The 17629-nt window shown below is 45.2% G+C and overlaps 1 protein-coding gene across 1 annotated transcript; it reads left to right on the top strand.

Moving 5' to 3' along the window:
- Positions 1–11671: 11671 nt before the first annotated feature.
- LOC123130713 (uncharacterized) lies at positions 11672–12520 on the top strand. Its single transcript, XM_044550529.1, has one exon. It carries the CDS (start codon positions 11833–11835, stop codon positions 12073–12075), a length of 243 nt encoding a protein of 80 aa, XP_044406464.1. The 5' UTR covers positions 11672–11832; the 3' UTR covers positions 12076–12520.
- Positions 12521–17629: the final 5109 nt, after the last annotated feature.

Here is a 17629-nt window from a genome sequence, read left to right as displayed (position 1 = left end):
AACTTCTGAGTGGTAGCCCTGTCTTAAAGGTCATGTTGTTGGACAACAATGAACCTATGAGCTATGAAGAAGCGATGGGGGCCCGGATTCCAACAAATGGTTGGAAGCCATGAAATCCGAGATAGGATCCATGTATGAGAACAAAGTATGGACTTTGGTGGAATTTCCCGATGATCGGCAAGCCATTGAGAATAAATGGATCTTTAAGAAGAAGACAGACATTGATGGTATTGTCACCATTTATGGAGCTCGACTTGTCTCAAATAAGTTTCTGACAAGTTCAAGGAGTTGACTGTGATGAGACTTTCTCAATCATAGCGATGCTAAAGTCTGTTAGAATTATGTTAGCAGTTGCCGCATTTTCATTTATGAAATCTGGTAGATGGATGTCAAAACAAACTTTCCTTGACGATTTCCGTGAGGAAAGTTTGTATGTGATACAACCAGAAGGTTTTGTCGATCCTAAGGATATTAAAAGGTATGCAAACTCCAGCGATCCTTCTATGGACTAGAGCAAGCATCTCGAAGTTGGATCATACACTTTGATGAGGTGATCAAAGCTTTTGGGTTTATACAAAGTTTGCAAGAAACTTGTATTTACAAGAAAGTGAGCGGGAGCACTACAACATTTTGAGAAGTATATGTGGATGACATATTATTGATCGGAAATGATGTAGAATTTCTGGAAAGCATAAAGGGTTGTTTGAATGGAGTTTTCCAAAGGAAGACCTGTGTAAAACTGCTTACATGTTGGGTATCAAGATCTATAGAGATAGATCAAAACACCTGATAAGACTTTCACAGAGCACATACCTTGACATGATCTTGAAGGAGTTCAAGATGGATCGGTCAAAGAAGGAGTTCTTTCCTGAGTTGTAAGGTGTGAAGTTAAGACTTGAAGCTTGACCATGGCAGAACAAAGAGGAAAGACGAAAGTCGTCCCCTATGCCTTAGCCATAGGCTCTATACGATATGCCATGTTGTGTACCACGATGTGCCTTGCGACGTGTCTGGAAAGGGGGTATAAGAGTGATCCAGGAGTGGATCATTGAACAACGGTCAAAAAATTGTCCTTAGGAATAAGGAAATGTTTCTCGATTATGGAGGTGATGAAGAGTTTGGTGTAAAGGGTTACGTCAATGCAAGCTTTAACACCTATCCGGATGACTCTGAGTAGCAAACCGGATACGTATAGTGGAGCAACCATTTGGAATAGCTCCAAGTGGAGCATAGTAGCAACATCTACAATATGAAATAGAGATTTGCGAAGAACACACGGATCTGAATGTTGCAGACCCGTTGACTGAAACCTCTCTCGTAAGCATAACATGATCAAACCCTAGAACTCATTGAGTGTTAATCACATGGTGGTGTGAACTAGATTATTGACTATAGTAAACTCTTGGGTGTTAATCACATGGCGATGTGAACTAGATTATTGGCTCTAGTAAACTCTTTGGGTGTTAGTCACATGGCGATGTGAACTATGAGTGTTGATCACATGACGATGCGAACTAGATTATTGACTCTAGTGCAAGTGGGAGACTATTGGAAATATGCCCTAGAGGCAATAATAAAATGGTTATTATTATATTTCCTTGTTCATGATAATTGTCTATTGTTCATGCTATAATTGTATTAACCAGAAACTGTATTACATGTGTGAATGCATAGACCACAACATGTCCCTAGTAAGCCTCTAGTTGACTAGCTCGTTGATCAATAGATGGTTATGGTTTCCTGACCATGTACATTGGATGTCGTTGATAACGGGATCACATCATTAGGAGAATGGTGTGATGGACAAGACCCAATCCTAAGCATAGCACAAGATCGTGTAGTTCGTTTGCTAGAGCTTTTCTAATGTCAAGTATCATTTCCTTAGACCATGAGATTGTGCAACTCCCGGATACCGTAGGAGTGCTTTGGGTGTATCAAACGTCACAACGTAACTGGGTGGCTATAAAGGTGCACTATAGGTATCTCCAAAAGTGTCTGTTGGGTTGCACGAATCGAGACTGGGATTTGCCACTCCGTGTGACGGAGAGGTATCTCTAGGCCCACTCGGTAATGCATCATCATAATGAGCTCAATGTAACTAAGGAGTTAGCCACGGGATCATGCATTACGGAATGAGTAAAGAGACTTGCCGGTAACAAGATTGAACGAGGTATGGGGATACCGACGACCGAATCTCGGGCAAGTAACATACTGGTGGACAAAGGGAATTGTATACGTGATTGATTGAATCCTCGACATCGTGGTTCATCCAATGAGATCATCGTGGAACATGTGGGAGCCAATATGGGTATCCAGATCCCGCTATTGGTTATTGGCCGGAGAGGTGTCTCGGTCATGTCTGCATGGTTCCCGAACCCGTAGGGTCTACACACTTAAGGTTTGGTGACGCTAGAGTTGTAATGGGAATAGTATGTGGTTACCTAAGGTTGTTAGGATTCCCAGATGAGATCCTGGATGTGACGAGGAACTCCGGAATAGTCCGGAGGTGAAGATCGATATATTGTACGAAGCGTATTGGAATCCGGAATTGTTCTAGGAGTACCGGGTGACGACCAGCGTGACCGAAAGGAGTTTCGGAGGCCCCGACAAGCATTGAGGGCCTTATGGGCCAAGGGGAGGGGGCACACCAACCCACTAAGGGGCTGTGCGCCCCTCCCACCCCATCTCACGTAACCTGGAGAGGTGGGGGCGCCTCCCCTAGGGCAGCCGCCCCTCCCGGCTTGGGGAGCAAGTTTCCTAAGGGTGGGGGCGCCCAAACCCATCTAGGGTTTCCCCTGTGGCCGCCTCCCCTCCCCTAGGGAAACCCTAGGGCGCCTCCTCCTCCCCCCTTCCCCCTATATATAGTGAGGGAGAGATAGGGCAGCTGCACCCCCGTTCCTGGCATAGCCCCTCCCTCCTCCAACACCTCCTCCTCCTCCGTAGTGCTTGGCGAAGCCCTGCCGGAGAACCACGAGCTCCACCGCCACCACGCCGTCGTGTTGCCGGAGTTCCCCTCAACTTCTCCTCTCCTATTGCTGGATCAAGAAGGAGGAGACGTCCCCTGGGTTGTACGTGTGTTGAACATGAAGGCGCCGTCCGTTCGGCGCTTGGATCGGGTCTTCCGTGATTTGAATTGCCGCGAGTACGACTCCATCAACCGTGTTCTTGTAATGCTTCCACTTAGCGATCTTCAAGGGTATGAAGGTGCACTCCTTCTCTTTCGTTGCTAGCATCTCCTAGATTGATCTTGGTGACACGTAGGAAAATTTTGAATTATTACTACGTTCCCCAATAGTGGCATCATGATCTAGGTCTATGCGTAGATTCTATGCACGAGTAGAACACAAAGTAGTTGTGGGCGATGATTTGGTCAATTTTCTTATCATTACTAGTCTTATCTTGATTCGGCGGCATTGTGGGATGAAGTGGTCCGGACCGACCTTACACGTACGCTTACGTGAGACAGGTTCCACCCACTGACATGCATTTGATGCATAAGATGGCTAGCGGGTGTCTGTCTCTCCCACTTTAGTTGGATCGGATTCGATGAAGAGGGTCCTTATGAAGGGTAAATAGCAATTGGCATATCACCGGTGTGCCTTTTGCGTAGGTAAGAAACGTTCTTGCTAGAAACCCATAGCAGCCACGTAAAACACGCAACAACAATCCGGTCAATCTGTGCCTCCGACAACTGAACATCGAGATATCCTAACGAGACAATCTACATAGAAATGTAATGATTGTATGAACATCGGGCAACTAAAAAAGCAACATTTGTTTAAGTGGCCATGAAGGTTACCTGAAACTGGCTCAACCATCTAAAAAGAGGCATGTGAGGATCGTTGGCTATGGCCCTCGCAGTTGGCACGCAGCCAAAAAACGGGTCTGCGTCGCTGCTTGCCAACCAGATTCTGCCTCCAAAGGACCTATGGCAGCACCGGCCAGAGGTAATCCCAACAAGACACATCCTGTAAAGTAGGCGCCATCTCTCCCCCAGTGAAACGTATGTGTCTCTGGTCTCTATCTATCTACTAAGCAGGTAAGGAGTGACTTGTCGTAAGAGAAATGTTTCACTTGCCTATTGTGTAACTGCAATGGTTCACCTACCTCATCTAAGTCCGGACCATCAACCCACTCATCCAATGTACCCTCAACCAGTCGTGCCAAGGATAGAAGTCTAGCCCAACTTAACCTACGAAATAAAGAGATTGTTAGCGCCTATGAAAAGTATGTCAAACATAGTAAGTCAGTATATGGACTCCATTATATGCACACATACCTATCAACCCATGAATGGTGTATCAACCAGTTAGACTTTGGGGTACGAGTGACCAACACGTCTATGTTCTTGCCCGCTTCCATAAGGGCGCCCCGGTGCTCTCTATCGATGTTACCATTAAGCAACGGATACGAAGACATATATGCAATTCAAACAACAAATCTCAGGTGCAAATAAAACATAGTACAAACATATTACAAATTAAAACATAGTACAACATATTACAAAGTAAAACATAGTCCTGACATATTACAAATTAAAACATAGTCCAGACAAAACATAGTCCTGACATATTACAAATTAAAACGTAGTCCTGACATATTACAAATTAAAACATAGTCCTAACATATTACAAATTAAAACATAGTCCTGACATATTACATATTAAAACATAGTACGACACATTATATAGCTTGTGAGTTATTTCTTCCTCGTCCGCCCCTTCGGCCTCGACTGCCACAACCATGTCTGCCTCTTGCTCCTATTGTCACAGTCGTCGATGTGGAAGCACTCGTAGATGTGGAAGCACTCGTAGATGTGGAAGCACCATCTTTGTTCAGGTCGGGACAATATTTCATCCTATGCCCATAAGCCGCGCATAACAAACATTGTCTAGTTGCTCCACCAGCTTCAGATTGGTTCATATTGTTACAGATGCGACGGGCCTTTCGTCTGCCCCTACTTGTTCGGCGAAGTTCTGGATCCGGGATGTATACTCTCTCACCGTCGTTTACCTTGTTGAAATTGCCGACGACTCTAAACCCTGTCATCTCACCTGTCCATGTGTTGAGTACTGCCTCTTTTAAATAGTATGGGGACACAAAGGAGATAGCGTCTAACTCAATCTGGCCACAGGCAGCCAACACATGTGAGCAAGGTAGGTGCAACAACTTCGGTTTGTTGCATGTGCACTCACACGTTGGATGAAATTCTGTTCCAATTTTTACCTCGTGTGTCTTCACCTCATTTGAAGAACCAAAACCATTAGTAGGAAGCTGAACCTCATACCTCCTTTCCTGATTACCTATCAGTCTGACAGTGTGCTTGTTTGCTTTCTCTATCTTATGTGCCATGTACTCCATGACACGGCTACAATAAGGTGTGTTCTGATTATCTGCAATATGCTTCCTTGCTAACTCGTGCCTTTCTCTGAAATATCTCAAAGTGCCCTGGAATACGGCCTCCACAATAGATGTAAGTGGCAATGCTCTATTCCCTCTAAGTACAAAATTATACACCTCTGCATGATTGGTTGTCATGTGGCCATACCTAGCTCCATGGATGTCATGCAGCAAAGACCAATTCACATGAGGCTCTTTCTCTATCCACTCAGAAAAATTCTTTATTGCCCTCCCCTTCTTTCTCTTAGTATTAGGAGGGTCAATTGCTGGCAAGTCACAAAGACCTACTGGCTCCTCTAGCTCCGCGATGAGTGCTGCTAATTTAACCTGATCTTGTTCCATTTTCTTCCTCGCACGAACCTGCTTCTTAGTAAAATCATCTAGTTTTGACCAAATAAATCCGTACCTGCGCTGCTGGTTTTGCTTGCATATTTTTTTGAACAAATTCATCAACCGCTTGTTCTTGAACTGTGAGAAATTTTTTGCCCCAAGATGACGCATGCACCACCGGCTCTGCAAGTCCCACCAAGGTGTTGGTTCATCAGCTGTTGGATTACTTAGTGTCTTCACGGCCTTCAATATACCAGCATGTCTGTCGTGAATGACACACACGTTTGGTCGGTCCTACACGATGGCAATTTTCACTTGCCGGAAGAACCATACCCTACTTGGAAAGTTCTCACCCTCCACAAATGCCATCGCAAGTGGGATGATTTGATTGTTCCCGTCCACACCAATAGCAGTCAGGATTTGCCCTCTGTACTAACCGGTTAGGAATGTACCATCCACAAACATAACAGGAGGACAATGCCGGAAAGCTTCGATGCACATAGCGAAAGAGAAGAACACTCGTTTCAACACCTTGAAATCTGGTATACTCGGCAACCTCGTGTGTTGTACGTTCAGATAAGTATCGGGATTCCTTTCCTTCAATATGTCAAGGAGACGGGCAACATTATCATATGAGTCGAAGAACGTCCGAAACCTTTCCTCCATAGCCTTCTGCTTAGCCCTCCAAGCCTTCCCATAAGGAATGCCATAATTCCATCTGACCTTCACTACTGTCTGGATGTGTTTTGCTTCCATATCTTTCTTCTCTACTATCTCAGTATACATGAGTTGCGCAATGAGAGTTGAAGTCAGGTTAGGATGCTTCACCAGCAGGTTCTTCCTCACACAATTATGTGGGACGACATTGGTGACAACCCAGTGGATGTCATACTTCGGCACGTGCCCGGGCACCTTCCCAGGACAACCTGTTTCAACACATTTCACGGTATAATTTGTTGGACTTGATATGTGTATCCAAGAAACCCTCTGTGTAGACATGGCCCACTTTATCACCGCATACTTCAATTTTTTTTGTATCAAACATAGCCCCTATCTGGACTTGGTTCAGATTATACTGCCACGGAGTCTCATGGCCATCGTTGACCGTAAGGCCGGTGGATATGTCCTGGTCCCATGCAGAAGGAATCGATACCTCCACTTCATCCTCGGAATTTTCAGAATCCAGATCCTCCGCGAATCCATCCTCGTCCTCTTCCTCCATCACCCTCTGCATTTCATCCCCTTCCTCATCCCCATCAGCAAAACCAGAACCAGCTAATATTATCGACTGGCTACTCTGCCCAGTATCATGACCACAAACATTGTGTGGCACGTAGTCCGACTCTTTCTCGGGTTGGCTAGCCTCCACATCAGGTGGCTGTGACCCGGATAAATCAATTTCGGTAGCCACTTGACTGCCCTGTCCGGGTTCATACCCCCTGTGGAGTTGTACGGTATTCTCCTCCTTCGCCACAGGTTGCACAAGGGCATGTGGGTGGATTCTTCGGTCTCGACAACGTCTTAACAACGTCAACCAATGCCGGCTCCTATCTATAGGCATCAACTCCCACTTAACATTTTTACAGGATTTGGTCCACAATGTATGAATACTAACAGAACATACTTCAGGATCCAGCCCGAAACTAGTTGTCAACCAGTACTTCAACTGTCTAATATCCAGTGTGTCCGGGTCCGCTAGTGTCATGACGCCATTTTTAAACTCGCTAAGATCAACCCCCAACTCATTATATCGAACATTACCAGCGCCGCAGTACAGTCAAATTTACTGATTCGGACATTTTCACGTGTCAGACATTGTCATCTTCTAATTAATCACAACGAACACTAATATTATCCGTTACACTAACTATGCACTAAAATGCCACCACAAACATATTAACACTAACTAATAAACTATACAATTTAGAGAAAAATAGTGACGACATGGTTATACCTTCGAAGCGTGTGTCTCTTCCAGTCAGTGGCACCGGCCACCTCGCGAAGTACTTGCACCACCGGACAACGGCAGCGCCGCCCACTCGATGACCGGAGGATCAACTCCGGTCAACCCCCAAGCTGCTGCTCCTCCTCACCACCTCCTCCTCCACAGCTGCTGCTTCTCCTCACCACCACCTCCATCCCAACCGCACCTCCTCCACCCCACCATGGCTCCTTCCCCAAACGCACAAAAAACTATCCCATAGCAAAAAAAAACCATAGGCCGGTGGAGAATGCTACGATCTATCTATTATGTGCCTTGGTTGTGAAAATGGGTGCAAACTGGAGGAGATCGGCTCGGGGTAGCGAGCTCTAAAGAGAAGAACGAGAGGAAGAGAAAGAAACAGAGGCGAGCTGACCGGGAGGAAGGAGACGACGCGCCCGACCTTATCCAGACCTTTTCGGTCTAGGCCTGGCCGAAAACCTCTTCGGCCGCGGGCTGGCCGAAAACGGCCTATTTCGGTCGCGTGTAGGCCGAAGCTACTATTTTCGGCCGGCCCGCCACCGGCGCCACCTCTTCGGCCCAGTTGGCCCTTTTCGGTCAACTGCTGGACGAAAAGTCATTTTCGGCCAAATTCGGGCCGAAAACTACCTCTTCGGCCACCACAAGACCGACGGGGTCATGGTTTTGATTTTTTGACAATGGATACTATAGTTTCCGAATTAGCTATAAAAAGGTGATAGTTTTGGAAAAAAAATCCCACGGGAGAGAGGGCCAAACTAACCGAGACATTAGCATTTGTCACATTTGCTGTGAACAGCCATATTCTCCTGATGCTACAGCGGCTGACGGGACAAGAACCTGAACAAGGATGATAGAAAGTGATAGGGAATCCCAACAGTGCGATAAAACTCTTCCACAATTTCGTGCTGGGCCAAAGGCTACACCTGCTTGTTGGTAAGAAACGCAGAGACTGGACTAGTCTGAAACTCTGAACGTGCCAAAAGGCACAGTGTTGGACCAGTCTGCTGCTTCTCACCAACATTTGCTGCACTTTTCATGTATCCCTGAGAGCTACATTAATTAATCTTTAACACTGTCATGTAGGAGTACTACGTATCATTTTCATACCCTAAACCAAAACCAGGGTTTATGTCGAATAGTTCACCGTAGCACAGTACTAGTCGTGTGCTCTAGAGTAGAGTTGTGACTTGTGACTTGTGAGTGGCGACTTTTGCCGACCCACGGCCGCGGTGAGTTCGAGGCAGCGAGGCCTACACAGGGTCGAGGCATGTTTGGACGTCGGGGAGCGGGCCGTTGGAAGGCCGAGCCAGACGTGGGAACGGATTTGGGCGGTGGAGCCGTCCGTCTATCCGCCGGGTCCCGGTTCCCGGAACGTCTAGCCGCAGGTGCAGGTGCCCACGCGGGCCGGCGGCCATAAAAAGCAGCGTCGCCGTTTCCTCCTCCCGGCCCCCGGCCCCTGGCCGACGACGTGCCAAACAGCTTCCTATCCTACGGCCGTGCGCCGTCACACTCATCGCTCAACATACGGCATGCGAAGGTGGTTTGTTTTCCGAATTCCAAAAAAAAAAAGGTGGTTTGTTTTCCGCGATTCCTTTGGGCAGCGAGATCCGATCCGTGATCCGGAAATTATCCTCCATCCTTTTGTTCTTTTCCCCACTGGCTCATTTTATCCCTGGATAGAGGACGGTGGGGAAGAACACGATCCCTCCCTCCACCATCGAAACGAAAGCAGGGTTCGGAGCCTGCGAGGATAAGATCATGTGCTTCGCTTAAAAGCGTATATATAGCTATCGATTGGCACTAGATCCGCATTTCTCTTTTTTCTTTTGTTCTTTTTCTGAATGGCCCCCCGCGATGCCTCATGGAGAAAGCTACGCTGCGCACTGTGATGTTTGATCTTTGGAGTTGGAGTGGCCTAAATTCGAGAATCGGGAATGCTCCTATCTGTATCTGTAGGAGGACGGGTCAATGACTTGGCGTGTAGAAATAATAGTGGAGTCAATGGCTGGGTGAGTTGGGCGCGGAATCGGCGAGTATCCCTTCGTCGCCAAGGGACCAACATTCTTGCCTCAAATTGAAGTCGGAATAACAATGCTACTTCATCTTGCTGCATCTGGTTGCTCCACACTCGTATACAAATATTGCAACACTTGAAAAATACTCTCTCCGTTTCAAAATAAATGTCTCAACTTTGTACTAATTCTAGCACAAAGTTATAGTATTAAAATTAAGACACTTATTTTGCGCTAGAGACACAAGAGCTCGTGACGGCTCCACACCTCCATACAACAATTAATTTCAAAAAATACCTAGCAAATCAAAAAATTAAAAATTTGGAAAGTCAAACGTGCCTAATCTATTTCCATGCGAAGTTTCGTGAAAAAATATCAGAAAATATATCCGCGGAGAAGAAAATAAATGTCGACCTACAATCCATCCAAACAATTTTTTTCTCTATACGGAACTTTTTTGTCTTTTCATTGAGAGTACGTTCCTTGGTAACTTTTTTCTCTCGAAACTTTACACGGCAGTATATTGGGCACTTTGATTTCATATCCCCAAATTTCAGATTTTTTTAAATGTCCTGCTTTGTTTTTTAAAATTTAATACTCATACAGGGGTGGAGCACTCCTACTCCTCTTCCCCTAAAACATCTTATATATTTGTTTACAAAAGTAGTACTCCCTCCTCCCCTAAAATGATTACAGTGTATCTATGATTCATCAGTAACGATCCTCTAGCCCCGGTTCCTCAAGCTAGACAAATAAACCTTACAAACCGAAATAAATGACCGTTTTTCTACTAGCGAGTCTGTCAAGCAGTATCGCACTTCTTTACTCACAAGGCTCTGTCAAACCAATCTCTGCACTCCCAGATAGGAGTAGTAGAAAATACATGCGTCCGTTGAGAGAAGGATGTGACAAGACAATTGCCCGGATTATTTTAGGCACCTTGGTCTAAGAGCTCACCAATGATTTTACTGCGCCCCAAGATTATCACTACAGTATCACTCTATCTAGGACGGACCCATTGCTCTGACAGAAAAGACTCGTGCATTAACACGCTGAGCTGAGCTGACACCCTCTCAATTATCGGAAGAGTGCCCAAGATGGACCTGACCTGCCATATCAATCAATAGACGCCAGAACTGCACTGCACAGCACGGGATGATTCTTCAACCGCCAACTGTTCCGGGCTCTATCAATCAATACTCCTACTAAGAGCCCAGCGCAGTCTGTCCTGCGGCTCTGCTCCAAAAACCTGCAGCGATCACGTCGGAGTTCACTATTTGGTAACCTCTTATCTTATCTCGAGAATTTCCATGGCGTGGCAGGTATCCACTGCCGCTGGTTTGAAGGCTGACGCCGACGTAAAAGTCCAAGCACGAGCACGCCGGCCCGTGAACCCAAGCCGCAGAGGGTCTCTCGAATCCACACCCGCCACTGTGCCTCACTCAGTGCGCCCATGTGACCCACGGGTACAGTCCATGACCCATTGTCCCGAACCCAGTGCTCCCACCGCATGTCTTTTGGCCCCAGTGTGTGTAGAGTACACAGCTGCACCCAAGGTCGAATCCAAGCACTGCTGGCTATGTACAATCACAAAGCCTCCACAAGCCACTTCCCAGTATTTATAATCTAGTAAAATTTGCTGCTCCAAGTGCAGGGTTGATACTGTATCCGATTTTTTTTGACCTAGTACTAGATTTAAGGTCTTAAGCAGGTATCCTGTCAGTGATAAGTCTGAAATTCCTCTCAGAAATCAGCGGGAGGACAAGCGTCCAACGCATACCAGTAGAAGTTTTACGGTGAAATTTGGCTAAGATTCCTATACCTGCCTACTGTACTAGCTAGCGAAGTGGAGTGGTACTAGTACTGGACCCAGGACATGAACCGAAGCAGGCAGAGCCAGAGAGGCGATGGCGTAACGGAGCAAAAGGTTCCGACTTGGGAGGTCGTTATATACGCTTTCCCCGCACCACATCAACACCATATCCTCGCTCTCTCTCTTGCCCACACCACACTGCCTGCGCCGCGCAACCTACGACTGCACAGCACAGAGAGTGGAGAGCATGCCGCTCTAGCTAGCTTACAGCGCAGTCTGGTCGTACCCCCACCCACCGTACCCGCGCAAAGAGAATGGCGACTGTGGTGGCGACCGTTGAGGCCGGGGTGGTGGCGGTGGCGAGCGGGCGGAGCAGCAAGCTGGTCCGGGGCCTGTACTGGCGCCTGCGCGCGGGGATCCGGCGGCTGCAGTCGGAGCGGCGCAGGTGGCGCGGCGGCGGCGGCAGACGGGAGCGCTTCAACTTCCACTACGACGCGCTCAGCTACGCCCTCAACTTCGACGACGGTCGCCCCGCCGCCGACTTGGTCCTAGCATGAAGCAGATGCCGCGCTCGCTCGCTAGGAGCTCGATTGTGCTGCGGGCCTTGGGGCTGGGCTGCGTATGGAGGCAAGCTGGTGGTCTAGGGGTCGTGGTTCTTGTGTCTGTGTGCTTCTTTAATTAGTGCTTTAGTTAGTTTATTAGGAGCTGCAATGTTTCGGGGTGAACCGGAAGTGCAATCTCTGCAGTCTACAATCTCTGCGCTACGGGTGAAATTCTTGCTTCGCATTCGGCGATTGCTCATCTGCAGCGCAATTCGAATGGCAGGAAAAGTACGCGCAACTTTTTATGTAGGTGTCACTAGATAGTTGAAGGCTCCTCCTGATTAGTGACATGACGCCGGGAAGATCATGAGCTCATGGAGCAGTATGTTGGCGTGCAACTTCAATTCTGTTTGCCCTATTTCCCCGCAAAAAATGAAAAGAAAATTCAATTTTGTTTCCAGTGCCCGTCATAGTGCTCAGTTCGGGAAAGTGACGCTTGATATGGCGAGGGTGCAATTGTGGACTATTGCAATTTCCTCTTAGGCTTCACGATCAACTGCAACCTCTGGTATGCACGGTTGTTGCTCCGGGCATGAGCATTTTTCTTCGGCTGCCTCAGCCACGTGTGCATCTATGCTCGTCAGTGGTCATGTGCATCGCACTAGTCGTTTAGTGTAGAGGCCATAAAATAATGATACCCGTACTCGTTTTGTCGCCATTAGCGAACAAAAGGTTGTAACTTGTTTAAAGAGAGCGGGCAATCTCGGCATCGGCGCCGGGAAGAAAATGGTGGGAACGTTGCCACTGAGTTGAGACGAAAAGGAAAGAAGAAAGAGAGGCGGATCAATGGTTGGTCTGAATTCCTCGTCCTTCTTCCTTCTCTTGCGGGTGCCTGAATTGTGCAATGAACCAAAGCCTTGTCACACGAGAGGTTTTTTCTTTCTTTTGTAGTAGAGATATAGGAGTCGTTCACACTTGGCCTGAATTGTGCAATGAACCAAAGCCTTGACGACGGAGGAAGCGAAGAGTCATGATTCTTCGGGGCTGTTTGGTTTGTGACTAACTTTGTCAAAGATTGCCACATCTAAGGTTAGGCAAGTTTGATCAACTTAGGTGAGTGTTTGGTTCAAGCCACATCTTAGGCAAGCCACACTTGGACCCCACATGGCATACACACAAAGAGTGTGGCAAGATTTTTTTAGGCTTGCCAACTTGCGGCTTTCATTTTGATGAACAAACCTTAGTCAAGTTTGGCAAAAAATATTTGGCAAAATGTGGCAATGCTAGTCCTAAAACCAAACAGCCCCTTCATCATGGAGAAGGAAGGAGCGGGGTAGCAAGGACGGCACATCGGGGTGGGTTGTTACTCCAGAGAAGAAAGTGAGAACCTGCTCTGCCTTTTTCCATCAACCCATCCAATCCATCGAGTTCGTCCGTAAGCTCCGGGCCTTTCTGATGTCACAAATCGCCGGGAATTTCTGATGTCACAAATCGCCGGGAAGTACTACTCTGGATCGCAGGTGGATCGGACGTGGGCGGCAGCGAGAAAACGCTGGCTGCTCCGCGTGCCTACAGTTCCGGCTGTATTGCCCCGTCACATCCATCCTGCGCGCTCAGCTGCTCCCGATGACCGATGACGTGAGCAGCAGGAGCCAGCACCCTACTTAATCTGGTGGGCAATGATAATGAGGTGTAATTCACAGTTCGGACTCACTGCAATCCGTTTGAAGGAAAGCCTTGGTCGTGTTGTTTATCCCCTTTCTTTAATATAATCTCTCCTGCATGGTTCGAAAAAAAAATTTATCATGAAAGCAAACGTTGTTTGTTCTTGTTCCCATGCCCGGAAAGCATCACGGCACGGCACGGCGCGACACGACACGGCGACTGCATGTGGTATGGTGACGCTTTCGATCATCCATGAATCACTTGGGTAGAACGAATCATGTGCTCGCGTATATGTCTCCCTTGGCGATCCACAAAACGAGCTAGTACATATCCGAAAAGCCAAGAATTTCTCGGGCAGTGATATATATCGCTTAAGATCATCTCTAGCAGATTCTATAAAGTATAACCTATAATATATATATATATATATATATATATATATATATATATATATATATATATATATATATATCTTTCTAAAACGAACTTACAGTACCACGAGGCATCAAACAGAACAGATCCCATAAACCCGTAGCATAAACCTTTTTTTATCCTCACGCTTCTTCTCCATGACGCACGCATGGACGAATTCGAACTCCAGCCGGCCAGAACGGCACCGCTTCGGCCTGCCGCCTGATGTGGCCTGCTACCTGCTCCAGCAACGCTCCGGCCCACCACGTGCTCCAACGGTGCTCCGGCCGGCTGCCGGCGAGCTCCTCCGTCTGTTTGTTGCTCGCGCGCGGCGTCGCGAGGCCCCCTACTCCAGCGTTGACCGGCTTTACAAGATCCTCTAGAAACGACTGAAATCTTCCATGTATGATGGATGGGAGATCGAATATAGGGGAGCCTGTAATTTTTTTTACGCGATATGCTGTTTTACAAGATCTATTCGGGGTGTTTTCTTCAGCTTGTACTGTAAATACGAAGATTTAACCGTTTTTATGGGATCTGCTAGAGATGCTCTAAGATGTGCGAGCGGTATCCTTCATGCGTCCGACTTTTCTTTCTTTCGCATCATTCTGTGGTTGGATGCTTAGATAGACAATGGTATCTACAACTACAAATGAATTGAGTTCGAGCGAGTTGAATTAGGCTTAGCTCAATTGATACTAAAATTTGAGCGAGCACAAATTGAGCTACACTCAAGGTCGAGTTGTAGAAAATGGCTCATACCCATCTTGTAATGATCTCGAGCTAGGTTCGAGTGAAATAAGATGTTTTTTTTAATAATCTAAGACAAATTTTCAAACAAGGTAAGCCATAACACAACATAAGAAACCATTATATGATTAAGTTTTTATCATTAATGCCATCAATTGTGTCCCACTACTCAGTTTTATCATTAGGAATTTTAACTGCTCAAGAATGTCATTGCTTTGTTAGACACATGCTCAAAAATGCCACTAGCCACCATTACTTCCAGCTCAGAGCCCGTTTAGTATGCTATAATGACCAAAATACTCATATACCAAGATGCCAACTCTCCCTCTATCTCACTATGATAAAAAGTGTGGGTTCCACTCGATCCCCAATAACATTCTTATTTTCCTCTAAACTTATTCGGTTCTTACTTCTGATAAGTGGGGCCCACACTTGTCATTGTGGGATAAAGAGATCGAACATGTGGTTCTATGAGTATTTTGTTCATATAACATGGTCAACGGGTTTGACCTGATAGTAATGATGTTTAATGACATTTTTGAGCAAACATCTAATGAAACAATGGCATTTTTTCGGTATCTAATAGCATTTTTGAGCAAACATCTCACAGAACGATGATATTTTTGAGCAGTTGTAATTTTTAATAGCAAAACAGAGTCGTGAGACACAACTAGTGACATAAATGATAAAATCCCTAATAATTTAACTTATTCTTTCTCAACTGAAAACTAATGCTGAATCGCAAGAGATCACAGACGGAATTAGCAAGAGGAGAAAACAAAAGTGCGTCTGCTCTAAAACTTTAGCAAAAAAAGCATGATATTTAATATATGGCTGACCACATACCATATCGCAGTTAAATTTTCTCCGCGCATAATTAAACTCCATGTTTGGTAGTGGGTAAAATGGAGAAAATCGAAAACAACATATGTGGTAATGATTTTTTAATTATTTATATAATAGTAAATTACCCCATTTCTTTTTAATATATATCAGAATTATGTAATATAATTATATAATATCAAGCTATCGAGCTAAAATTGAGCGAGTCAGTGTTGGCTCAAGATTAGCTTGTTTCTTAGTCGAGTTATATAAAGCATTCATACTTAGCTCATTTCTTTTCGAGTCGATCTAGAGTTGCTCATGAGCCTTGAGTTTTTCTTGCAGCCCTAGTGGTATCCCCAACCTAGTAAGGGTCAAGCCTTGATACTCGCATTTATTTCTGGATTTATTTCAGAATTTCCGGCGATGCGCTTTCAGTGGAAGGAGACGTTCTCATTGACTACAAGGCACTTTTAATGACTTCGTCAATCTTAAGATGATATGCCGGTTCAGTCTCTCGGAGATGCTTAAAAGGGTAGGGTATGTGTATATATATTTATAAGGATGAGTGAATGAGCGTATATATGAGCACTTGTGTATGTACTGTGTTAAAAAATACTAGCCCATGACGCATGCGGTTGGTGTTTGTTTTGCTTCATGGTTAGTTCTTTTCTTTCTTCTCAGTAGACCGAGCTGGTTTGTTCCATGACTAACATGGTTGGAGAAAATGAAGTTGTTCTCATGAAATAATAACAATTATTGGACAGAAGAAATGAGTTCATTGAAAACAATTTTTTCCCATGGAAATCATTTACGTTAGTAGTTGATTTCATTATATTTTCCAACAGAAAACAATTTATGGCACATACTGACGGGTCCGGCAGATCTCGGGTTAGGGAATCCTGAGCTAAGCGTCTAAACATGAAGTTTTACCCAGATTCGGGCCTTTTTAGAAGATACAACCAACGTCATGTTTGTATTTATTCTTGAGCTGAGTACAAAGTACATGTGATCTACTCTTGATTTTGTTATTTGCTCTCACCCTGCCCCATTTATATAGACACTAGGGGAGTCGGCTATGCATGAGGAAACACAGTCTCGTACGAATCCGACATCTTGGAGTACACGCATCATGGACCGGCCAGTGTGGCCTACTCCTGAACCGACATGAGTGTCCTAGCCTGGCCCAACAGGCCAGGAGACGATGTGATGAGAGACCCCCTCGTCAAAACACCATCAGAAACCTTTATGCAATTTTTGTTTCTCCTAAAAACTATTTTATTATTGTTGATAAGTAGCGCTACTATATAGAAAAATGCTAATGAATTAAATAAATGTTCATAAGTTTAAATAATGTTTGTAATTTTAAAAATATTCATTAATTAGAACAAAGTTCCTAAATGTGATTTTTTTCCGCAAATTTTAAGAATGTTAACAAATTTTAAAATGTTTATGAATTGTAAATGTTCACAAATTTGGAAATATTGTTCACAAATTTTTGAATGTTCAAGAATTTGTTAAAATGTTTGCAAATTAGAAAAATCATGTATTTGAAAAATGATCCAAAATTTTAAAATGTTCGCAAATCTGTAAATAGAAGAGAGGAGAGCCATCTCCCAAATATACTGCTATCAAATTTGTGAACCACATAAAAACATACAATGAGAAGCAAGTGTTACCTATATTTTTTAAAGATGGAAAGTAACACAGCCAGGCATGGTGATTGGTGAACATATAGAAAGCATCCAAAGAATTGGTACTTATACAAGAATCAAATCGATCCTCCTGCTCAACCAAAACCTGCAAAACAAAACATACGGAGGCCATGTAAATGAATGAATCTTTGTAAAAAAATTAAATGAATGAATGAAAAACACCTTAAGGTAGCATATCGACCAAAGGCACGAGGATTAGATGTAAA

This window comes from Triticum aestivum, chromosome 6A (assembly GCF_018294505.1).
Source record: "Triticum aestivum cultivar Chinese Spring chromosome 6A, IWGSC CS RefSeq v2.1, whole genome shotgun sequence".
In the NCBI taxonomy this organism is placed as follows: domain Eukaryota; kingdom Viridiplantae; phylum Streptophyta; class Magnoliopsida; order Poales; family Poaceae; genus Triticum; species Triticum aestivum.
Note: the sequence above shows the minus strand (reverse complement) of the source record. Positions and strands in the feature narration are given on the sequence as shown.